This window comes from Lithobates pipiens, unplaced genomic scaffold, assembly GCF_037356315.1.
Source record: "Lithobates pipiens isolate NorthernLeopardFrog02 unplaced genomic scaffold, aLitPip1_a1.2 Scaffold_10, whole genome shotgun sequence".
In the NCBI taxonomy this organism is placed as follows: Eukaryota; Metazoa; Chordata; class Amphibia; order Anura; family Ranidae; genus Lithobates; species Lithobates pipiens.
The window spans coordinates 62,955,631-62,981,396 of record NW_027507686.1 but is presented as its reverse complement, the minus strand read 5'-3'; the positions used below and the strand labels follow the sequence as shown (position 1 = coordinate 62,981,396).

Below are 25,766 nucleotides of genomic sequence, written 5' to 3'. Positions count from 1 at the left end.
AGCAGCTGAAAGCTGGCTTCTTCTCCTCCCACTCCTGCTGGGTTTCAGCTGCTGTAGAGGAAAACATACAGGGAATCGGTTCCAGTAATTGCTCCTCTTCTCTGCCACACCGCACTGATCACCCTCCCTGTGCACCCTATGCTCCCCTCTGCTGCCCCCCCCCCCGCCCCTCTGTGCTGCCAACTTCCCTCCTCTCCTTCCCACCAGCAACTGCAAGAACACAATAGGATCCCTTAGGATGGAGAGCGGCGGGAGGGACCTGTAAACATGTCATATTTACCAGCCCCTTCCTATCCTAAAAGAACACAATGAGTGATCAGTACCGATCCCTCACTGTGTTCATTCATTACTGAACCATAGTAATCCTATTCTGATCCTTATCTTTGTGCTTTGATATTTTGAAGGGGGGCTGCCAGGTTGGCTGTACGGGGCCCAGCGGTTACTAGCAGCAGCCCAGATTACTGGCCAGATCACCGGGTGAAAATGGAGGAGAAATCATAAAACTAAAGCAGCCACACATCTAATGATTGGTAAACTGTAATGGAATATATTTTAGGTTTAGCCCTCCTTGTCTGCAGATATCTTCTGTCTCTCACTGATTTCCTGCACACAGCTCAGCATCAGACATGGAGAAGAGATCAGTATAGATCTCCTGTGTGTGTTCCCTCTTCTCCTAAAAACTTCCCTCTCTTCTCCTCTCCTCCATCCTCTGTCAAGCTGCTGGTGACGTCACTGGATCCCATTCATAATCTGCGGAGCCTGCTGACTCATGCTTATCGGATGAAAAGAGAGATCCCGCCCCCTTTCCACTCGTCCCGCCCCCCCATTCCTCGTCCCACCCCCTTATCGCTCGTCCCGCCCCTTCTAGAAGATACCTGCCGCTCTATATAACCCGGAGAGGAGCTGTGCGCACATGGACGGAGGAGAGCCGAGCTGTCATCATCTCCCATCATCTCCGATCATTCCCGATCATCTCCGATCATTCCCGATCATCCCATAGACTGGTAAGACTATAGATCAGTATAACTGTCCCCCATGTGCTCCTCTGTATATCCGAGCTGTCATCTCATCCTGTGTGATGTAACCAGCAACTGCAGCCCGCTAACTCCCCCTTACCTAACACTCTGCACTCCTCATGTTATACAATAGTAGTACACTACTCATAGTATATCATAGTAGTACAGAATCATAGTATATCATAGTACACTACTCATAGTATATCATAGTACACTACTCATAGTATATCATAGTAGTACAGAATCATAGTATATCATAGTACAGAGTCATAGTATATCATAGTACACTACTCATACCGCTAGTATATCATAGTAGTACAGAATCATAGTATATCATAGTACACTACACATAGTATATCATAGTACACTAATCATAGTATATCATAGTAGTACAGAATCATAGTATATCATAGTACAGGATCATAGTATATCATAGTACACTACTCATAGTATATCATAGTACACTACACATAGTATATTATAGTACACTACTCATACTGGTAGTATATCATAGTAGTACAGAATCATAGTATATCATAGTACACTACACATAGTATATCATAGTACACTAATCATAGTATATCATAGTACACTACACCTAGTATATCATAGTACACTACTCATAGTATATCATAGTAGTACAGAATCATAGTATATCATAGTACAGGATCATAGTATATCATAGTACACTACTCATAGTATATCATAGTACCCTACTCATACTGGTAGTATATCATAGTAGTACAGAATCATAGTATATCATAGTACACTGCTCATATTATATCATAGTACAGGATCATAGTATATCATAGTACACTACTCATAGTATATCATAGTACACTACACCTAGTATATCATAGTACACTACCCATAGTATATCATAGTACGCTACTCATAGTATATCATAGTACACTACTCATAGTATATCATAGTACACTACACCTAGTATATCATAGTACACTACCCATAGTATATCATAGTACGCTACTCATAGTATATCATAGTACAGAATCATAGTATATCATAGTACAGGATCATAGTATATCATAGTACACTACTCATAGCATATCATAGTACAGGATCATAGTATATCATAGTACACTACTCATAGTATATCATAGTACACTACTCATAGTATATTATAGTACACTGCTCATACCGGTAGTATATCATAGTAGTACAGAATCATAGTATATCATAGTACACTGCTCATATTATATCATAGTACAGGATCATAGTATATCATAGTACACTACTCATAGTATATCATAGTACACTACACCTAGTATATCATAGTACACTACCCATAGTATATCATAGTACGCTACTCATAGTATATCATAGTACAGAATCATAGTATATCATAGTACAGGATCATAATATATCATAGTAAGCTACTCATAGTATATCATAGTACAGAATCATAGTATATCATAGTACAGGATCATAATATATCATAGTACACTACTCATAGTATATCATAGTAGTACAGGATCATAGTATATCATAGTAGTGCAGCGCTCATAACATATAATATATCAATGTAGAGCTCCTGATCTGGGGTTAAAATTAACTCTACTATCTTCCCTAACATAGGACTGTGTCTAATGATAACTAATCTATATTCACTGGAAATGTTCTGTATGTACGATCATTCAATGTACTTAAAGTGGAATTAAGGCGTCCATTGCTCCTCCGGTGAATTAGAGACCAATACTGGCCAATAAATGGATTGATCTGGTTCAGCAGGGACCAGACGAATTTCGATCCATCTGTGGCTTCTCGAGAGAAGTCAGTTAAATGATCGGCTTCTCTCTAATGGGAATGTTGGAAAATTTTCATTCGATCAGCACATTCAGCCAATGGTCTGCATCGTTGATCAGTGTAGTCTCTCAGCGAGAAGTCCCTGGGTACAGGTACTTTGTGGTTTTTGATTTATTACATAAGCCAGTTTCTTGTGTCTTAAGCCCCATACACACTATCAGATGTTCTGCTGATTTTTGTCTTTAGATTTACCAAAACCATGTAGTGCAAGGGGCCGGCCTGATTGCATACACATTGAAACTCCTAAGGTTTGACCTCATATTATATGGTTTTAGTAAATCTGAAGGAAAAAATCATCAGAAAATCTGATAGTGTATATGGGGCTTAAAGTGGTTGTAAAACCTTACAAACCACTTTGACCTACAGGTAAGCCTAGATTAAGGCTTACCTGTAGGTCCAAGAAATATCTCCTAAACCTATACGGTTTAGGAGATATTTAGCCGAAGACAGCCACCGCTGTCTAAGGCGCATGCGCCGTAGACAGCGGCGCGCAGGCGCACTGGGCAGACCGCGGCGATATGCCGCGAGTGTCGGCTCCCGTGCGCATGTGCGGGAGTGACGTCATCGCGGCTCCGGCGAATCACAGAGCCGGAGCCGCGAGACCCAGAAGTCGCTCCGGGATCCATGGCAGCGGGGAAGAAGAAGACGGAGGACCACTTTGGTGGCTTCGTTCTCAGGTAAGTTATTCATAATGAGCTAGTATGCTATGCATACTAGCTCATTATGCCTTTGCCTTGCAGGGTGTGTTTTTTATTTTTTTATTTTTTTCCCTTTACTTCCTCTTTAAGGCTCCGTTCACACCTGAGCGTACTAGAATCACGTGATTCTGCCCATGATTCTGGAACACGTTTGCGATGCCATTATTTCTTAATGGCACCCCCAACGCAGTGTGATTTTTGCCACAATTGTCAAGCGGCAAAACGTGCTAAAATCGCAGCAAACATCGCAACGCCAAGCGCTCCTGGCTCTGTGCCAACATTTGGTACATGAGCTTCTTTGGAGTGTTTTTGTAGCAGAGGGAGGCCCATCCAAATGAATAGTGCTGCTCCAAAAACGCACCACAAAAAAAAAGTACACGCGTTTCTGCCCTCTATCACAGAACGCAAAGGTGTGAATGCAGCCTAAGCCCCCGCTACAAATTGGAGAGTGCCACTAGTAAAAAACGATAATGTAAAAATAAAGGAGGAAATCCCCCATGCAGAATGTTTCTTTTAGTTGGATTTATTCTTGGCCAAGACATGGACAGGAAGCTGAGATACAGATACTGGAGCTTTGGGACTTCAGCTTCTCCTGGATTACATATGCTATGATTTTCCGCCAGCTTCCTGCTTGAGTCTGTGAGAAGCTTCTGGAATGCATTGTACTGCTGTTCCTAATTGGGTAACACATGGGATCCCCAAGCAACAGAATTAAAGTCAATGAAGTTACAAAAAAGTCAGAAAGTTCCAGGCTCAATGAGGGGCTGTCTATATACTATCTATATACTGTGAGAGGACGGCAGGGGACCACAGGTGCAAAAAAGTGATGGTGTCTAATCTTTATTAGACTGTACATATGGCTGGTGAAAGCTGCCTTATGATTGGCCAGTGTCATCATTAAAGAATATGTAAATCCCACATTTCATATTCCTGATATGTGCCTGTTGTACAATGTACTTGCTAGGGGTGCAACGGATCAAAAAACTCATGGATCGGATTGGTCCTCGGATCAGAGTCACGGATCGGATCATTTTTCGGATTCGATTACACCCACGGAGTTTTAGATTTCACAGTTATTTTCAACACAAAACGGAGCTTATATGCTTACATACAGTAGCACAGGGAGAACATGCAAACTCCAGGCAGGTAGTGTCGTGGTTGGTATTTGAACCAGCAGCCCTTTTTACTGCTAGGTGAGAGTGCTAACCACTACACCGCTGTGTTGCTAATGTGACAGAAAACCTCTGATTTTCACATTTAAGTATTAGCAACCATGTAAGGTCGGCAGGTTTGCTGCTGCTTTTAAAATTTAACATCTAAACAGTCTGTCGGATTTACAAATACTGTATTTAAGCATATAAGCTCTGTTTTGTGTTGAAAATAACTGTGAAATCTAAAACTACGGTGGGTGTAACAAGATGTCTGCTTGCCCCTTTCTCACTCTATCATTACTGTGCAGGAGTGTGGAGTGTAGCAAGATGGCGGCGACGAAACGTCACTTCCTGACGAGACAGCAGCCGCTGATGGGTGTACCAAAATGGCTGCTGCTCTGGAGCTAGGCCGAAGCCACGGCCTTTCCTATGGCTGAGGCAGTGGAACGCTGCGCGGATCGCGTGGTGTGCCGATCCAAACAGGATCTTGCATGAAAAAGTATCCTGTTCTTTTTGTATTGCTTCCTTCGGATCACGGATCGGTGACGATCTATTGCACCACTGGAACTTGCATGAAAAAGTATCCTGTTCTTTTTGCATTGCTTCCTTCGTGAGAAATCCCTGGTGTCCTACCAGTCCCTCTGCTTTCTTATTAAAAACTGACCACACTAGGCTGGGGAGCACATAGTAGTCAGTTCTCTGTCTAGCTGTACTGGGAACTCGGTCTGCTCTTCAATGATCAGACTTGTCCCAACACACACCCCCCTTACACAGACGTTCGCTGGAATAACCAGGGTGCTGCTGTTTCTCCTCCCCCAGCTCTTGCAGCTGAGAACTGAGGGAGTCACTTGTAAAAAAGGATAGAGGGTATTTATAATGTTTTTTTATATCTATATATAAATGTTATAACTTTCATTTCTATTTTAAACTGAATAAGTTGTTTTTACAAGGTGTGTGTTCATGTATACTTCAATATTGCTGAATCATTTCTGCCTGTTAATGGTTCAGCCTGCCAGTTTTATAATGATCATACATCATAAGTGTGTGACCTTGTACACAGTGCATATAAAGATGCTTACTCCAAAGGAGGAAGTAGAACATACATTACAAAATAAACAACATTTCTCATAGCTTCTTAAATTTGAAAAAAAAATAGTTTTCATTGTTTTTTGTGCATACCATATACATACAGCATGAACTTTATAGTATATTTACCCCCTTTCACAACAATTCACATCAGTATTGCAGCTCTGCATGCTGATGTGAAATTATCCCACAGTGATTTCAAACATTCCATTTTTTTTTCTATTACTTTACTGCGTTCCCACTTTCTGGTGTTCTTAGTCATTGGTGACATAGCCCAAACCTCACAGATGCCCCCTGGGTGGGCTACATCACCAGTGCCCTCCAAACAGTCCTAACTGAGATCACATGGGGGAGGGTGGATTTAAAAACATATTTTTTTACAGATTAGTGCAATGTTGTAGAGTGTGTGTGCGAAATGATGGACCCAACATCATCTATGGGCTGGCAGAAATGAAGGAAGAATCAAGCCAATGACCAATGACGTCATGCACTTATCTCGCACCGCACATGCATTGTATGACATCCAAATTATCTGTATTGAAGATCTCAGGAAAAAGTTTTTTTTCCCAAGCAGGGTAGTAGGTTATGATGCTCTCCCCTATGGGGGAATCGGAGGAGGACGGACCGTAGAGTTCGTCGTCACCCGATTCGATCCTCAGACAGATGGAAAAAATAGGTTTTTCCTCCCTCACACTTTTTCGGATCGGAGCGGGTCGGATGTCAGCGGACTTGTTACCGCTGACATCCGACGCTCCATAGACCTCTATGGAGTGTCCGTTCAGGTCTGCCTAAAAAACTGACATGGGCCTCCGGCAGTCCGTAGATGATTCTTTTTTTTTTTTTTTCATCCAACCAGCAGATTAAACCAAAAAAAAAAGACTTGATTTTACCATCCAAGCATTTGAGGTGGATGGAGGAATCCTCCCGCTGTGACTTCATATTCTGACAATGGGGAGACTTCTCCGCCATCAGAATATACTGATCAGCGCTGCAGGCTATAGCTGGGCTTGCTGATTGAGCAGCAAAAGTCAGTTAATTACTGTATTTATCTGTGTATAACACACACCCCTTATTTAAGAGGGAAGTTTCAGGGGAAAAAAACTTTAAAAAAAATAAATAAACCACTTTGAAGCAAAATAATGGTCAGTGAGCATCAATGCAGCCTGATTGGTGTGCATCTGCACTTTCAGTGCAGCCTGATCTGTGCCCATCCGCAGCCTGATCAGTGCCCATCTGCAGTCTAATCAGTGCCCATCTGCATTCTAATCAGTGCCCACCTGCAGTCTAATCAGTGCCCACCTGCAGCCTAATCAGTGCCCACCTGCAGCCTAATCAGTGCCCATCTGCAGTCTAATCAGTGCCCATCTGCAGTCTAATCAGTGCCCATCTGCAGTCTAATCAGTGTCCATCTGCAGCCTTGCCGAAATACCAAGGAGAAGGAGGGGACGAGCGCTGGTAAAATAGAGCTGTACCTCCTGTGTACTCGGCTCAGCATCACGCCCAGTCCTGCACCTTGGCCCGGATCTTATGATGGACATAACGCCGGGACGTCAATGATAGGAGATGTCCAGGGGGCGGGACTAAGCGTGACTGCGAACTGAGTACACAGGAGATCCGGCTCTATTTCAGCAGTGCTCGTCCCCTCTTTCCCCTCGGTGGCAGCCTATATCAGAGTATAACACACACATACGATTTTCCCCCTATTTTAAGGGGAAAAAGGTGCGTGTTATACGCTGATAAATATGGTTGTAGATTGACTTCTGTACAACCACCCTGTACATACATGGATCAAAATTCGGCTGCTGAACTGGCCGAATTTCATTCCATGTGTGGCTGGCAGAAAGCGACATTAGAGCTTTGTTTTTCTAAATTAAAATAACAAACATTGTATACTTACTTGCTCTGTACAGTGGTTTTGCACAGAGCAGCCCTATCCTCTTCTTCTGGTGTCCCCATGGAAAGCCGCTTACCATGGGGTTACCTGTCTGTGTTTTTTTGTTTTTTTTATGGCCTCAATAGAAATGGCTTTAAATCAGTGTTCCTTTTATGTGCAAGAAATGAGGATCCAAAAATGTGTCTAAAAATTCAAAAACATACAGAGCCAAGCCACGATTGTGCTTTTCTTACACTCCTCTGGATCACACATGGGTAAAGTATGCAGGAGAGAAAGGAGTGAGTATGATTAATGGAGTCATGGGTGTGTGAGAATAAATACTGCCTTGGCTCATTTAATCCGTTTAAAATGACCGTGTGGTATTCCTTTAAAGTATGATCTGAATTTACAATCAAGCAGTGATGAGGGAATATCTGGTCACAGATCACTGACATACTATAATTATCATTTTGCTGTGTCACGGTGCTGTAGTGTTAACATGGCAGTCAGACAACGGTGTAAGTTACCCGCTTTGGTCCATGGTGAATTCTGATATCTGTAATCAGGCTGGGAGCTCAGGGTACACCGCTCTACTGGGCCTAAAAGCTTTCACTTCAAAAATAAGCAGTCTAGTTATGGCTTTCATAAGAATAAATGTTTGCTGAGAGGGGATTGGATTATAATTTCATATAATTAATGCTTGTTTTTATGTGCTGCAGCCCTTGCTGCCCCTCAGAAAAGCAATCAACCATGATATGGTGATGTAGGTGATAAGTCACCTTCTCACCACCTGTTTTAACCCTAAAAAAGGGTAAGCAGCTGCATGCATTGCATCGGGTTGCAGGGTTGTTGCAGTACGACCCCATTAACTTTAGTAAAGTCTCACTTTAAAAAAAAAGAAAAAAATTCCCTCTGCAAATTAGGACATAATGTGCAAGTATGCACTAGGGCTGGGGAAAAAATCGATTTAAATCTTGAATCGAGATGAATCTTGAATCGAGATGAGAGTTCAAATCAATTAAAAATCAATTAAAAATTTCAGCAAATCGATTTTTTTTGATTTTTTTTTCACCAGGATCGGCGCTGACACTGCGCCTGTCCTGAGGTGCTGAGCGCAGGAGTTTTTAGGCGAGGCCGCTGCTTCCGCCTAGTCCACGAGGCCAGATGCCGAGGACTAGGCCGAAGCCGCGGCCTCGCCTAAAAACTCCTGCCTGCAGCTCCTCAGGACCGGCGCGGTGTCCAAAAAAAAAATCGCCCAGCTCTAGTATGCACCAAATACTAGCACATTGGGAAAGGCTTATCTTGTAAAGGGATCCCTCCAGGGGTGCGCTGTCACCACTGACAGGGATTCCATGTTCACCCCCGGTCTTCCGTTCCACATTTGCACGCTCTGTCTATTTGAATGGCCGGGCCATGGCGGCGTCAATCCCGCGTATGCGCACAGGGGTCTTGATTACGACACAACATGCTCAATGGGCGGCACACTCAAAGGTGTTGTCCTTTGAGAGCACAGTGCGTATGCAGCGGTTTGTAAACACCTATTGTGGAGTATTGGCGTGGTTGGAGCGATGTAACCTAATGACAGATAATATGTGATCAGTGTAATATTATATTATATAATTATTACTCAGTACTGATTGCAGCATAATAATCCAGCAATACAGTTCTATAATGACATGCTATCTTTGAAGCACACTGCATCATATCTTATCAGGTAGCACGTATATATGTACAGTACGCTGTATTTACAAACTCTGTGTAGTAGCGTGCTCTCTGGAACACGTGTGGGTCATGTGATCGGGTGTGACAGCAAATCTTTGTGTGCAGCCTAATGATTAACAGAAGGAGGTTGATATGCAGAGGTTGTTTTGTTAGTATATCTAAAAAAAAACTGTGTGATGGACCATCTTTCGCGCTTTTATTAGACTTTATACAATTGGAATATTAAAAAAACAGTAAAACTGTAAATGTTATCTGGGAGCAGAATTGATAAGGAATAGAAAGGTTATGCATGCATTGGGGCCCGATTTACAAATGTACAACCCTGATCGATTCTGTCTGTGTCCAGGCCACTCATCCATCCCTAACCACAGGTAACTGCTGGGTGTGAGGATATATACCAACAGCGACCACTCCTCTTAAGCCTCGTATACACGATCGGACTTTCCGACGGGAAATGTTCGATGAGAGGCTGTTGGCGGTAAATCCGACCATGTGTTTGCTCCATCAGACAATTGTTGTCAGATTTTCCTCAGACAAACGTTGGTTAGCATGTTTTCAAATGTTCCGCGAACAAATGTCTCTCGAAATGCAGCGCACATTCTCTTTAATGGGATAATAATGAAGCCGCTTTTCTGGTGATATTGATGGAGTTATTGCAAACTAATTTTCAAAGGCTTTTTTTTCTAGTGATATCAAGAATATTATTATTATTATGCTTTTTTTTAATTTATTTTTTTATTTGGGCAAGTTACCACAACACCATTATCCCCTAGTTTTTAAGATCAAAGATACAACTATGTTGGTGTCCCTTGTCAATTTTACATTGTATTTTTTTAAATGTAACTGCCTACTCCCAAACTTGAAGTAAAACACATAGCCAAGTATTATTCTACACAATTTTTTTTATTGTGCATTATAAAAATAAAACACATAAAATTAAACATGCTATCTGCCAATAGAACGTAACCAAAAAGTGAATTCTATGCATCCAAAAATATAGAAAATATACCAAATCAAATCGTTATTTAACCAAAAAATAATGTCAAAGCAATAACTCCAAGGCCAATAATAAATAACACGTTATCTCCTCCGATTCCACAACATGGCACTGAAAACCGCAAATCAACACTCACCAAACTTCTACTAACACGAAATTAGTAGAAGGAGCCCAAAGGGTGGCGATAGAGAGCTGAAAAACAACGTAATACGTCACAACGTTCGTATTTGTTGGCCAACTATGTGTGGCTGTGTATATGCAAGACAAGTTTGGACCAACGTCCTTCTGACAAAAGTCCACGGTTTTGTTGGCCAACAATCCGATCGTGTGTATGAGGGTTAAGGCTGAACTACTGACTTGCATTAAAATGCAGGGAAAATGTATGAACATTTCCATCCGTTTTATGCCTGATTAAACTCTGTAAATGCCAACACACCACAGTTGTGTGCAGTCCCCTACACTTGCATGCTGTTTAATATTTGCCATGGCTGCGTAACACAGCATATGTACAGCCCAGGGTGCCACGTGCCCCGATTTGATTGGCAGTTGGGTGCTGTGGCACATAGACTCGTGTAGTGTCTGGCGACAGTAATGCCCAATAAATGCAACGTGCTGTTTAATTTTGTTGTGGCTGCAAAATACAGCATGTGTACATCTCAGGGAGGCTGCCTATCCTGGTTCGGGTGGCAGTTGGAGGGGGGCCACAACACAACCACCTGGTTTTACTGCCCTCTAGATGCAAATGTGCACAACCCACAAAATACACACCTTGGTTGAGCCTTATGAAGAGGAATGATGTACAAAATGCATCAACTCAAAGTAACTAATCACATTTCATCCAGAACAGGCAAAAGTGTTTTCTAGTTTCTCCGGGTCACATACGTCACTAAACACATTTTTTCCCCTTATTACAAGAGATTTATTCTGTCTGTTCTGTGTATATATGACAGGTAGAAGCTGATTTACTAATGGCAAATAGTCTGTTCACGATGCAAGGATTTTCCCTTGATTTAGCAAATGGAGGGAAAATTCACTTTGGAAAGAATACCCAATCACATGCAAGAAAAACAAACAAACACAGTATCTTAGATTGGATGATGGAAGTCAGCAGAGCTTCACATCTTTCTCTAAGCGAAGGCAAATTCCCTTGCAAAGCGAACAGCCTTTAGTAAATTAGGCCCATAAAGTCTGTATTAATGCATTAGAAGTACAGTAGTAGCAGCTACCAATCTCCAGAACATCAAGTGGAATTATATGAATAAATAATGAAGGTCTTTGTCACTTTAAAAGCTGCCCATCCAGCCGCTGGGTATGCTTGTAAAGCTAATGTGAGCTCTTCAGTCATTTTTATGGGGCAGAAAAAGAAGTGTCAGTAACTAAGTTAGAATGTATAATGTATATGGCCACATTTAATAAGGCCGTATGTATTCTAGATCAGAGAGACCTTCGAAAAAGGGTCATTTTAATGCAGCAATATTTATATTCCTCCGCACTTTCATTAATATGAAACAAAATGTAGTCTAGTATATTCTGCGCAGATAAAGGAGCATCGGGGCTTTGTAATAGATTACAGGAGACGAGATAAAAGTCGGGAATATTCCAGAGCGATAACGTGACTGTCTGCATTATGGAATGTATTTGGCCATCAGACACGGTTGGGTAATGGGACATATACAGCCAAAGTTCATTGTTCAGTGTGCTGTCACTATCTTTAGGTACAGTATTAGAACTGGAGGTTTTCTTTGTCAAACATTAATTTTCCACTTTTATAATGACTGATAATTCAAGCTTAGTGACATATAATGTATTTTTATCTTTACAGCATATAGACTTGATCTTATCACAAATACTATATCGGGCAGATTAACTACCATGTTTACATGGAACCGAAATGTTGATTGGAAATAATGATTTAATACATAACTCCCAAAGTATTTTCAAGCACCTGTCATGGCCACGGTCTATTTTTTGTTCACAACTTTCACTGTTCAGTCCACACTTAGTGTACTCTGAGCTATATATCAGTTTATTATGAGCATGCCAGTAATTTCAATCACTTAGAGGTTTATTTATAAATCATTTGTTGGAGGAACGCCACAAGCATTCGTCCAGGCTGCTCAAATGTTCTCTATATTTTCTCTACTATGACCACCTATGATCTTGAGCGCCATCTAGTGCCCTAAATGCAGTATATTTTTCTGAAATATCTCAACAGAAAATATACCTCTTTGTTGGCCACCAGATTGAGCTGACAACCATAAAAGTCATCCAAAAAATGATGATGATTATTATTACACAGGATTTATATAGCGCCGACAGTTTACGCAGCGCTTTACAACATTAGGGAAGACAGTACAATTACAATAAAATTCAATACAGGGGGGAATCAGAGGGCCCTGCTCGTTAGAGCTTACAATGTAGGGGTCTTTATAAAAAAAAACACCCCTTTGCCCTCACTAAAGCTGGAACTACTTATGTTGTTCAATTCCCTTTAGCTTTACCTTTTACTGTGTAATGTAAGCGCCTGCCTAATTGCATACAAATTGAAAGTGTTTAGGTTTGACCTTTTATTATTATATAGTTTTGGAGAGGAAAAAAATCGAAAGAAAATAGTATACAGTGGAACCTTGGTTTACGAGCATAATCTGTTCCAGGAGAATGCATGTAATCCAAAGCACTCACATATCAAAGCGAGTTTCCCCATAGAAGTCAATGCAAAGGACTATAATTTGTTCCGCATTGACTTCTATTGCATGCAATACTGCATGTGGCCAGTGGTGGGGGGGCTCGGAAAGCCTAGAAAATGCTCGGGTACAGCTCAGCTGAACTTGAAAACCCTTGGAAAGACTTGGAAATACTCTATATACTATAATATAGTTCCCAAGTGCTTGCTAGCCTTTCCAAACGTCTCAGAAGCGTTCCGAGTGTCACCGGCACCCCCGCACCTCTGGCTAAATGCGGTACTGCACACCCCATTGGCTTGAATCCAAACCGCTCGTTAACCGTGTTAGTCGTAAACCAAGGTTCCACTGTAGTATGTATCCAGCTTTAGACTTGAAATCTCAAGACGCTATTATATTTGTTAGCCAAAAAATTCCTAACAGTGTGCCTCCCTGAAAGCTCTGTAAACAGGCTTTTTCTCCAAAGCAGTTAACATTAGCCTGGTAAGCACATTAAGTCTGAGCTTCATCTACTGTCTAGAAATTATAATATAAATGATTCTACAGTCGCTTCAAATATATAGGTCTTACTTAGCGTAGACGCCTCAAGATGCTATTACAGTGGAACCTTGGATTACGAACATAATCCGTTCCTGGAGAATGCTTGTAATCCAAAGCACTCGCATATCAAAGCGAGTTTTGCCCTTAGAAGTCAATGGAAACAAAGATAATACGTTCCACATTGACTTCTATTGCATGCAATACTGCATGTGACCAAGTGGGGGTGGGGGCGCCAGAGAGCCTCAGAAATACTCAGGGACAGCTCAGCTGAACTCATAATCTCTCAGAAAGGCTCAGAACTTAAAGAGGAAGTAAACCCTAATGGGTTTACTTCCTCTTTTTTTCCCTGCAAAGGTAAAGCATAATGGACTACTATGCATCGCATAGTAGCTCATTATGTGTCACTTACCTGACACAGGAGCCAGCGAAGTCGCCGCTGATCCCTGTAGTCCGCCGCGTCCATCTTGCTGGTGGCGTCTTGCAGCTCCGACCAATGACAGCGGCGCAACCGCGATGACGTCACTCCCGCGCATGCGCACGGGAGTCGCGCCTCGCAGCTCCGTTGCTGTCATACGGCGAAGCCGCTATGACGTCACTCCCGCGCATGCGCACGGGAGTCGACAAATTTGGCAAATCCATTCTTGGATTTGCCGCATTTAGTGCGCCTGCGCGCCGCTGTCTACGGCGCATGCGCCGTAGACAGCGGTGCCCATTTTCGGGCAAATATCTCCTAAACCATATAGGTTTAGGAGATATTGCTTGGACCTACAGGTAAGCCTTAATCTAGGCTTACCTATAGGTCCAAGTTGTTTGGAAGGGTTTACTTCCCTTTTAAGTATTTCCGAGTATTATAGAACGGCTCCGAAACGTTCCAAGTGTCACTGGCGCCCCCGCACCTCTGACCAAATGCGGTAATGCACACCCCATTGGCTTGAATCCTGCTCATTTTGCGAGACAACACTTACAAACCGATTCAGGATAAAAAAAAAAAAAAAAAGTTGCTCGTCTTTTAAAACGCTCATTAACCGCATTACTCGTAAACCAAGGTTCCACTGTATATCGTTTAGCCAAAGAATAATCCCAGCAATGCTAATCCATAATTTCTTTGTAAACAGGCTTTTTCAACAATGCCTGGTAAACACATGAAAAGTAGCCTAGAGCTCCATCTACTGGCTGGAAATTGTAAATACAAATTATTCATATACTATATTTCATAGAGACCTGACTGCTTATCCTTGAGTTGATTTGGCGTGTGTGCGACAGGGAATCAAAGCCTTGTTCTGGTCTCTCTAGTGGCACCAGATGAAAATTCTATCACCTTACAGGCATCGGTGGAGGGGGCAAAGGGGCAGACGTTCCTCTTTAAGAAAACATACTTAGACCAGAGTATAATGTCACTATGAGGACTCCAGTGAGTGATAGGAAATGAAGGCATTCAGATTTGTTGGAGATCAGCTCTAAACCATAGCAGGACGGCAGTGTCAGATCTATTTGTGAAAAGTGACAGCTACATTCTGAAACTAATTCAGACAATCAGTTCTTGTGGTTTATGAATGGGGAGGCGGTGGAGTTGTAGAAGTTAGTATAGTGTGTAGGGGCACCTAAGAGGACATTCATGAACAGCACTGTACAGCTGGCTGGGTGGGGTGACCGCGCTGCTTATCTCTGTGTTCCCATTCATCTGCCAAGCAGTTAACTGTACACTCCTCTTTATCATACATTAGAATGAACAGCAACTGCCATTTCTGACTTGTTTTTGAAGGTTTTTTTTTTTTTTTGCTTCACTATTTAGCAAGTCACAGACCCAGAAACATATGTACTATACATATCAAGGGAGCTGAAACTTCACTGGTTGCATGCTTGTTCTGGCTTGTACTGTAGTAAGAATATAATGACGACAGCTCTGGAACATGCACATTCAGAAATAAGTCAGCAGCTGTTATATTTCTGTTCTGAAATCGAATCAGTGTCTGCCAGCCTCTCATAGTGCACTACATGGAGGAAAAATGTGATTGGCTGCTCATCCAATCTGATAGAGTTTGAGCTATTTTGCAAAGAAGAATAGGCAAAAATGTCACTCTCTAGATGTGCAAAGCTGGTCGAGACATCCCTAAAAAGACTTGCAGCTGTAATTGCAGCGAAAGGTGGTTCTATAAAAGTATGAACTCGGGGGGCTGAATACAAATGCACACCACACTTTTCACATATTTATTTTTAAAAACAATTGAAAACCATTTAACATTTTCTTCCCACTTAACAATTATGTGCCACTTTGTGTTGGTCTATCACATAAAATTCCAATAAAATATATTTATGTTTTTGGTTGTAACGTGACAAAATGTGGAAAATTTCAAGGTATATCAATACTTTTTCAAGGCACTGTACATGAAGCCCAATGGGAGTGATTTAGTAAATAATTTGTGACACTTTTCCCCATAATTCAACCCCATAATTTCCCAACCAGCAGTTGAATGAGGCAGGGATGTGTCATTGGTTGCTAGGATGCTATTGGTTGCACAGCTGACAGCATCTTAGCAACCAAGAATGTCATGCGGCCTGGGGGCTGAACATGTCAATCATGAGGGACACTCTTTATAAATTCCAGTGTGTTTAGCCTAAAGTTTCATACACACAGTACAACTGTTGGAAGGGGATTGTCTGTTGACAGACTGCTGTCCTAAAATCTTAACGTTAGTACGCTCCTTTTGACAATTGTTGTCCAACTTTTGGCCAACAAATGTTAGCTGACAGGCTAGTAAATTTTCAGCGGTTTGACATCAGATTTTCGTATGGTCAGTAAACAAATCCGTCACACAAAAGTCGAAAGTACAAACACGCATTCCCGGAATCAATGCTCACCAAACACAAAATTAGCAGAAGGGGCCCAAAGGGTGGTGCTCAAGAGCTGAAATTCCTCGTCGTATGTCACCACGTTCGTGTTTGCGGTACAACAATTGTGTACCACTAGTATGCAAGACAAGATCCTGGCACACGCCCTTTTGACATAAATATGACGCTTGGTTGGCCAACAATCGTACCGTGTGTGTAAGGCTTAAATGTCTGCCGTTCCTGAGATTTTGGCTTGTGCCCTTATCTGCACTATAGAAATGCCAGTCTTTTGTAAATGTTTGGCAGTGAGCAGGTTAAGCGAGGCAGTCATTGATTTTGTGGTGGGCGCTCACACATGGCACATTTACAAATCGGTTTTATCATAGTTGATCTGAGGCGAGCTGCCAGCAGAAGGACAAGCCGGGATATTGACAGGCAGAACAGCCTGAGTGACACAGATCAAATTGTGCCCATATCTGAGGGCACAGAATCCTTTCACCGGCTGCCAGCTGTACATCCAGAGCCAGGCTGATTCATTACACAGACAAGGCAGGGAACATCTGCGGGCGCAGGGAAGATTGCTTCATTCCAGCCTTTCATTTTTTGCCTGCAGGCCTTCAGTCTGAGTAGCGGGAACTTTCTATACCACCTAGATTTTTATTATAGATTTCAGAAATAAGATGTTCAAAGCAGTGCCTGCCTGTGCTGAAAGTGCCACTAAATGCTAATTGCTGGGTAGATTCTGTGAAATGACTTAAAGCGGGAGTCCACCGGGACTCCGCGTTTTTTTTTTTTTTTTTTAAAGCCAGCAGCTACAAATACTGCAGCTGCTGACTTTTAAATAGTGACACTTACCTGTCCAGCGCGGGTCCTGCCGCCGCCATCTTGGGTATGGGAATCAGGAAATGGAGCCTTTCGGCTTCTTTTCCCGGTTCCCTACTGCGCATGCGCGAGCCGCGCGGCGCAATCCGGACGGTCCCCGCTGCCTCTGGGAGCTGTGTGTTTCCCAGCAGGCAGCAGGGCACTTGCTGAAGGGGGCGGGCGCTTGCGGAAAGGGGCGTAACGTACGCCCCTTTCCGCAGAGAGCTAGCCCGGAAGTGGGTGCAGTTACCTGGATTATCCAGGTAACTGCACCCCCCTCCCCCCTGAAAGGTGCCGATTGTGGCGCCGGAGGGGGGGGGGGATTCCGATGAGCGGAGGTCCATTTTAGGGTGGACCTCCGCTTTAAGTGCATTTATACTTAACTATATAATTGATATGTTAGGAAACTTGTACACATTTAAAGTATAAAAAAAAGCAAAACATTTTTATTTGGAGAGAAGAGAGAGGGATTAGAACCCCTGTCAGTTTTTATTGCTGTTTGTGCCCCTGTTAGGAAGATTCAACCTCTTTATTTGTCCCGTTTATCAAAGGAAAATCTAAAATGTTTGTGTTGTCACCAGAAAAGGAATGAAGGATGTATTTTGTCCAATGGGGACACTAGCTATGGTGTCAGCTAGGGATTCCCTCACTTTGTAGGCATTTCCTCTCAGTTCCTGATGTTGGTATGGGAATGAAGTGAAGGGAAATCTCCCTATGGGTACACAGATGGAAAAAATAACCTGTCAGGGGTTATAACACCAATACCGCCTTGCTATATTTAAAATAAAAAAAAGCTTCTTTAAATTTTCTTTAAAAAAACACTTTTTTTCAGAAGTGAACATTAACGTTGAACTCTGATGCCCCGTACACACAATCAGATTTTCCCACAACAAATGTTGGATGTGAGGTTGTTAGCATAAAGTCTGACCGTGTGTATGCTCCATCGAACATTTTTTGGCGGACTTTCTGCCAACAAATGTTGGCTAGCAGGTTCTCAAATTTTGCGCCAACATTTTCCGTTGTTGGAATTTCCGATCGTGTGTACACAAGTCTGACGTACAAAAGTTCACCCATGCTCGGAATCAAGCAGAAGGAGCCGCACTGGCTATTGAACTTCATTTTTCTCAGCTTGTCATATGTCTTGTACGTCACCACGTTCCCATGTACATAATTTTTGGCCAACATTTGTGTGACCGTGTGTATGCAAGACAAGTTGGAGCCAACAAAATTCCTTCGTTTACATAGTTAGTAAGGTTGAATAAAGACACCAGCCCACCCAGTTCAACCTGACCTGAGTGAGTGTCTATAATTGTCCATATCCCTGTACATTGCAAATTGGTCCCTACCCTCAAGGAGCCCACAAACCAAGGTCTCCATTCATATACTAGGGCCAATTTTGGACAGAAGCCAATTAAAGTACCAGCATGTCTTTGGAGTGTGGGAGGAAACTGGAGTACCCATGCAGGCACAGGGAGAACATGCAAACTCCAGGCAGATAGTGTTGTGGTTTGAACCAGCGACCCTTTTTACTGCTAGGTGAGAGTGCTACCCACTACACCACTGTGCCGCCCTGTTTTGTTGTTGGAAAGTCCAATCACATGTATGGGGCATTTGATTTACAAAAAAACACCCTTTTGGTGTGGATTCAAGCATTAGACGATTTTTAAATCTAGGGGTAGAAAAATAAGGCGTAATACTTCCATTATTCCTCGCTTTGATGCTCTCCTCTTCTCTCTGAAACTCTGGGTGGTCCTTGCCATCCTCACCTACAATGCAGGGCTAAAAGTCCTACATTGTATATGATGATGTCAGAGTGTGACCGCTGGGCAAGCATCTTAGTGAAGAGGCTTCAGCATATGGGTCAAGAAGATGAAGGGAGCCTACCAAAGCGAGGAAAAAAGGTAAGTTTTATGCCCCATACACACGATCGGACATTCCAACCACAAAATCCATCGGATTTTTTCCGACGGATTTTGACCAAAACTTGTCTTGCATACACAAGGTCGCACAAAGTTGTTGGAAAATCGTATGACGGGACTACGTAGAGGCCAGTAGCCAATAGCTTTCGTCTCCAAATTTTTTCTGAGCATGCGTGCATCGGAATTTTCTACACACGATCGGAAAAAGTCTGATTGGATTTTGTTGTTGGAAATTTTTAGATCCAGCTCTCAAATTTTTTCAGTCGGAAATTCCAACAGAAAATATCCGATAGAGCCCACACACGATCGGATTTTCCATCAACATAATCCGATCTGACTTTTTCTGTTGGAATTTCCAACCGTGTGTACAGGACATTACACCTTATTTCTCAACCGCTAGACTTAATGAGCCTTTCACTTTTGCTAACAAGCCCCCTATGTGATAGCATTGGGCAGGTGACATGTGTAACAGACCCCCAATGTCTTCACTGATCAAAAATTGTGTTGATTATTTGGATCCTCAATAGTTGAATAATGACAGCTGTGAACCTGGAAGTAATATAATACATGTTCCTTCCAAGTTCATTAGTGACAGAGCAAATTGGGTAATGTGTGGGTAATGTGTGTTCACCGATCACGCCCTGCTCAATCAAATTGGTACATTCAGCCTGCCCATTAACGGTTTGAATCTCGAACGGTTTGAATCTCAGATGGTTCCTGCTGAACTGGCTGAGATTCAAACCGCGTATGGCCAGTCTAAAGGCATGTTCACAATGGAAAAATGTAACCTTGTTGTATGGTGCCAGAATTCATTCTAGTGTTCTATCATAGAATTAAATTTATAATATACCAATAAAACAGCACGCAATGATTTACTAATCATCGCATTGGTTGCTTGGAAGTGCTCTTTACAGTGAAAGCGTTACAGCATGAAAGAATATTTTCCAACACACCGCTGATCTCCTGTCAAGTGGCTCATGGAAGAATACTGCTGTCTGTCAATTTTAAGCCTCCCTTCAGATTATTATACCGCAAACAAACAATAAGCAATAGAAGAAAGCTATGTAAATGTCAGCTGGCCTTTGTGTGCCGGCATTGTGGACTTTAGATCTACAACAATGAGTTCTATTCTCTCTTTTATATAATGTAACTTTTTGTTTTAGGTTTTCTAAACAATCATGAATCTCAAATGTCATTGCGTTTGATTTTACAATTTTTTATTTCTTTTTAGTAATTTCCCAGGGGTCTAATCAAACAAGATGAATTAGTGATGATATGAAATATTAGATATTGCAGACAAAAGCTATCATGTTATCAGTACTATTTACAGTAAACAGACACGTTGTAATTAATATACGATGACTACATGGTATTAAGTGAACTTCAAAACACTGAGATGTCACTGTTGTGTGTTCAGTGCAGGACAAGGTAAGATATGGAAAGGGTCAAGTCAGTTTTGGGGATAAGTTAACCATATGGTGGCCATATACCCTTAACCACTTCAGGCCCGGAAGATTTTGCCACTTTCCTGACCAGACCACTTTTTGCGATTTGGCACTGCATCGCTTTAACTGACAATTGCGCGGTCGTGCGATGTTGCACCCTAACAAAATTTACATCCTTTTTTCCCCACAAATAGAGCTTTGTTTTGGTGATATTTGATCACCTCTGGTTTTTATTTTTTGCATTATAAACAAAAAAAAGCGCCAATTTTGAAAAAAAAACAATATTTTTTATATTTTGCTGTAATAAATATCCCCCAAAAACATATTAAAAAAAAATTTTTTTTCCTCAGTTTAGGCCGATACGTATTCTTCTACATATTTTTGTTAAAAAAAATCGCAATAAACGTATATTGATTGGTTTGCGCAAAAGTTATAGCGTCTACAAAATAGGATATAGTTTTATGGCATTTTTATTATTAATTTTCTTTTACTATTAATGGCGGTGATCTGCGATTTTTATCAGGACGCCGACATTATGGTGGACACATCGGACACTTTAGACACATTTTTGGAACCATTGGCATTTATACAGCCATCAGTGCTATAAAAATGCACTGATTACTGTTAAAAATGTCACTGACAGGGAAGGGGTTAGCACTAGGGGGCGATCAGGTGGTTAATTGTGTTCCCTCTCTGTGTTCTAACTGAAGGGGGGATGGGACTGTCTAGGGGAGATGACAAATCGCTGTTCATACATTGTATGAACAGACGATTAGTCTCTTCTCCCCCTCAGAGAACAGAGAACAGATCCCGGTTCTCGGTGTATCAGCAGCGATCACGGGAGCCCGGAGGTGATCGTGACCGCCGGGCACTCGCATCGGCTCTGGGGGTGAGCAGCGTACGTGTACGACCCTAGTGGCCACAGGGCGAAGTCACGATAAACCACCACCCATAAAAGTGATCTTGCGACGAATCCACCGTTGAGACCACTTTTATCTTAAAACGGACCTCCCACTGAAGAAGTGAATACCGGGGTTATTACAGTTAGCTGCTGCCATAACAACGATATTCCACTTCAAAGAGCCGCCGTATAATGATGGCGGGCGGTCAGTTAATGGTTAAGGGTAAAAGCTAAAAGTTGAGAGTGAGGTTGGGTTTAAAGTGATTGTAAAGGCTAAATTTTTTTCCTGTAAAAGTAACAACAAATGGTATACTTACCTGCTCTGTCCAGTGGATTTGCACATAGCAGGCTGGATCTTCCTCTTCTCGGGTCCCTCTTCTGCGCTCCTGGCCCCTCCCTCCTGTTCAGTGCCCACACAGCAAGCAGCTTGCTGTGGTAGCTCCCGAGCTGAGTCACAGCCCTCTGTTTCCAATCAGACATGGAACCCCGACCTGACCCCGCCCCCTCTCTCCCCTGATTGGCTTGCTGGCTTTGATTCGCAGCAGCAAGAGCCAAAGGTGCTGCTGCTGTGTCCAAGCCAATCAGGAAGGAGAATCTGGATGGCTGAGACACTTGTGGACATCACTGGATAATGAGGGACCTCAGGTAAGTGTTAGGGGGCTGAGGGGGGCTGCTGCATAAAGAAAGCTTTTTATCTTAATGCATAGAATGCATTAAGATAAAAAAAGCTTCTGCCTTTACAACCCCTTTATGTCACTTAAATTGTTAGATGAACGCTAAGTGCTGGAGGAAGGCAAATGTTATGGGCTTGTGCCCAATGGGGAGATTTCCCCCTCTATTTGTACCGGTGACTGTAAGGAACAATCTATAATTTTGGAGATGTCTATTGTACAGAACAAGATGTAAGCTAAAATCATCCGATGGGGGTACCTGTTCCAGAACATCTGTCTAAAAGGGGAATTCCCCTCACTTTGGGAGATTTTCTCCAACTTCCTGTTGTGTCTATGGGACAAGAATTGAAGGGAAACTTCCACAATGGTACACAGATTGCAAAAAACTCAGAAACTCTATAAAAAAAAAAATAAAAAAAAACTTTTTGGCTATGTATACACTTTAAGTTACTTTAGGGTAGGGCATAGTTGGGAACTTTGGGGTACCTTGGACAGCACTGATACTTTCACTTCTTTTCAGCACCAAAATTAACACCACCAGAACTTCAGTGCCAGAATATATCCTACCACCATAACTGTGTTTAATTAGACCATTCTCTAGATATATAGATATAGATTATTTAAATGCATATTTTCTAAATTACAGATACTCTGCTCTTAGTCACTCAAGAGACCAAAATGTCTATGGAATTAGCAGAATTTCAGACAAGTGAATGGTCGCCCCTTCCCGTGGTTATTATTGGTAAGTGCTTGTTGGATTTTCATACTGCTTAGTCATGGTATCGCTAATAATTCTTATAAAACTGAAACAGAGAAGTTTCTCTGCTGACTTCCATTTAAACCACTTCCACTTTAGCACTAACCACTCCTAGTCTGAAGAGAGCTACGTGAGTAAGAGCGCTTCCACATCCGTCCTTGCTCAGTTCTTACTAGTTTTTAAAAATTTATTGCCATATTTTTTGTACCATGTTGATTTTAAAGTGGAACTAAATCCATCAATTAAACTGTTTCCCAACAGTTATATTTAATGCATGCTGTGAATGATAACGCTCACATTTGCTTGTGCTCATAACTGATCACAAGCATCATCATAGCAAATGCAGATCAAACAGAGGCTAATGCCGCATACACACGTTCAGACTATCCGGCGGACAATCCGCCGGACTTTCCGAACAAGCGGACTTGCCCACACACGACCAGACTTTTCGCTGGAAAAGTCTGGTTTAGTGTGGGCGTGTGTGGACAAGTCCGCTCGTTCGGAAAGTCCGGCGGACCTCTGCTGCAAAGAAGAGGAGAAGAAGGAAGAAGAAGAAAGCAGAAGAAGAAGGCGACAGCGACAAGACCAGGCCAACGCTAGTAAAAGAGCTGCAAGAAGATAGCGGAGGTCCGGAAAGAAGAACCAAAGAGCGGGACAAGACCCCCGAAGTCGAAAGAAGACCCCCGGACGGCGGCAGCGATGAAGGAGAAAGCCGGGCTCCTCCGCTAGTAAAAGAGTTAGCGGTAAAAGAGCAGAAGATAGAGGAGGAGTCCGGCGAGAAGACCCCCGAAGACGGAAGAAGACCCCGGAGCTGTCTAATAAAGTATTTTAAAAACCTGTGTTGTGTTTTTTTATTAACACTTTTTCCCCCCAGATGAATGGGGGGGTACATTGTACCCAATACTCAATCACATAGGGTGGGGGGCCGGGATCTGGGGGCTCCCGGATTCTGATAAGACCCCCGCCCGCAGACCCCGACAACCAACGGTCAGGGTTGTCGGGAAGAGACCCTTGTCCTCATCAACATGGGGACAAGGTGCTTTGGGGTGGGGGGGCTGCAGGACCCTCCTTTCCCCAAAGCACCCCCCCATATTGAGGGCATGCGGCCTGGTACGGTTCAGTGGGGGGGGGCTCGCTCGTCCCCACCCCCTTTCCTGACGGGCCAGGCTACGTGTTCAGATAAGGGTCTGCTGTGGACTTGGGGGGTACCCCCATGCCATTTTTTTGCTGTAGGGGCTCCCCTTTAAATCTACACCAGACAACGGGGCTCGGGAAGTGTCAATCTCGCTGATGGAGGCAGCGACATTCACTTCCTTCGCTAGTCCTGTCTTCCTGGAGCCACGTTCAAAATGAACGGACTTTACTCCGTGTGTGGGCAAGTCCATTCATTTCAAAAGTCCGGCGGACTAGCGCACAGATGGGCGGATTGTTCGCCGGACTGCTGAGTCCAGCGGACAATTTTGAGTCAAGACTTCTTTCTAAGTCCGCCGGACCTTTGAGAACAAAAAGTCAGCCGGAGCCCACACACGGGCGGATTGTCTGGCGGACTCTGGTCTACAGGATAATCCGATTGTGTGTACGCGGCATCAGAGAACTGCTTCCTTGGCTGTAAAAGATACAAGGGTTTAGTGACAGCCTATTAGTCTTTAAGATGCGTTAAATGAATACTCAAAAGAGCACAAACCTCAGTAAACCATTGCAACTACCTTTTAATGATGAGAGACCAGTACAAGATGCATTCCGATTGGCTGCTTTGGGTTGTTATTTTTCTTAAATTTTATTGCAAAAGCCAGTTGATGCAGACCAGTGGTCAATAAATAATGTCAGCCAACTGCAACCATGCGTCCTTGATTGCAGAATTCTGATTTGTTAGCATATGGCAATTTCCCCAATGCTACACAGTCAGCCAAAAAAATAACCTGGCGGGGCTCTTCCCTACTGTATCCAAAACTAAAAAAAATTTTGGCTATGCATACAACTCAAGCTGGCTGGCAAGTGGCCATAGTATGCTGCTAATCAGAGGCCAGAGCCAATAGGCTTGTAATGACAATATTGGTTCTTTTGTTTGGCAATAAGAAATGTCTTTAATCTAGAAGTACAAAAGGCCCTGTTTGCATTCCTCATACCTGTTACATTTACATTACCATGTTAGCAATCTGGCAAGTAGAAAATTGTCTTCTACAGGCCAAAACTATCTACCTAGTTCCAATAGTGTAATTATATATTATTTCGAGTGAGAACAAAGCGAAGATACAAGATATAACAAGAAACCATATAATCGGACATGCTTTGCATGAGATTTTCATATGCATTTAACTTCGGTGCTGGATCCTGATTTTACCCTTGATCCATGTTGGCAGAGACCTGCACTGTGTCCCAATTAGCATTGCCTTTAGTTTACAGGCACACAAGGGCCAGCTGTAACTTGTATTACATTACATAAGTACACCGTGCCCATACCCACTGATATCCCTGCCAGCCAACGCTGGAAGTGGCTCAGCAGGTTCTCTGTAGGGGAGCAATACATTATTGTTCCATATGTAATCATATCTCAAGGACCAACACAAAGGGCACAGACATGTATTATGTTCTTACATATTCACTCAGAGCAGGGAAAACATGAATTGAATGGGAAATACAATAATGTACCAACAAAACTACGGTAACTGGAATACTTTGCCTTAAAGCTGAACTCCAGACAAACGGCTTAATCCACCTTTAAATACAAATATGTAAACTGCCTTACCTGCTTAAAGATTAGTAATTCAGTTTAGCCAGTCTAGGGCCTGATGGGC

General features: G+C 42.6%; 1 protein-coding gene across 1 annotated transcript in view; it reads left to right on the top strand.

Annotated features, from left to right (window-relative positions):
- The first annotated feature begins 862 nt into the window (after window positions 1–862).
- The window catches only part of OSGIN1 (oxidative stress induced growth inhibitor 1), a 40,380-nt gene continuing 15,476 nt past the window's right edge, over window positions 863–25,766 (top strand). Inside the window, exons 1-2 of the mRNA XM_077455752.1 lie at window positions 863–1,004; window positions 22,861–22,956. Coding sequence (XP_077311878.1) covers window positions 22,893–22,956 — 64 coding nt within the window. The 5' untranslated portion in view covers window positions 863–1,004; window positions 22,861–22,892. The remainder of the gene's footprint in view (window positions 1,005–22,860; window positions 22,957–25,766) is intronic.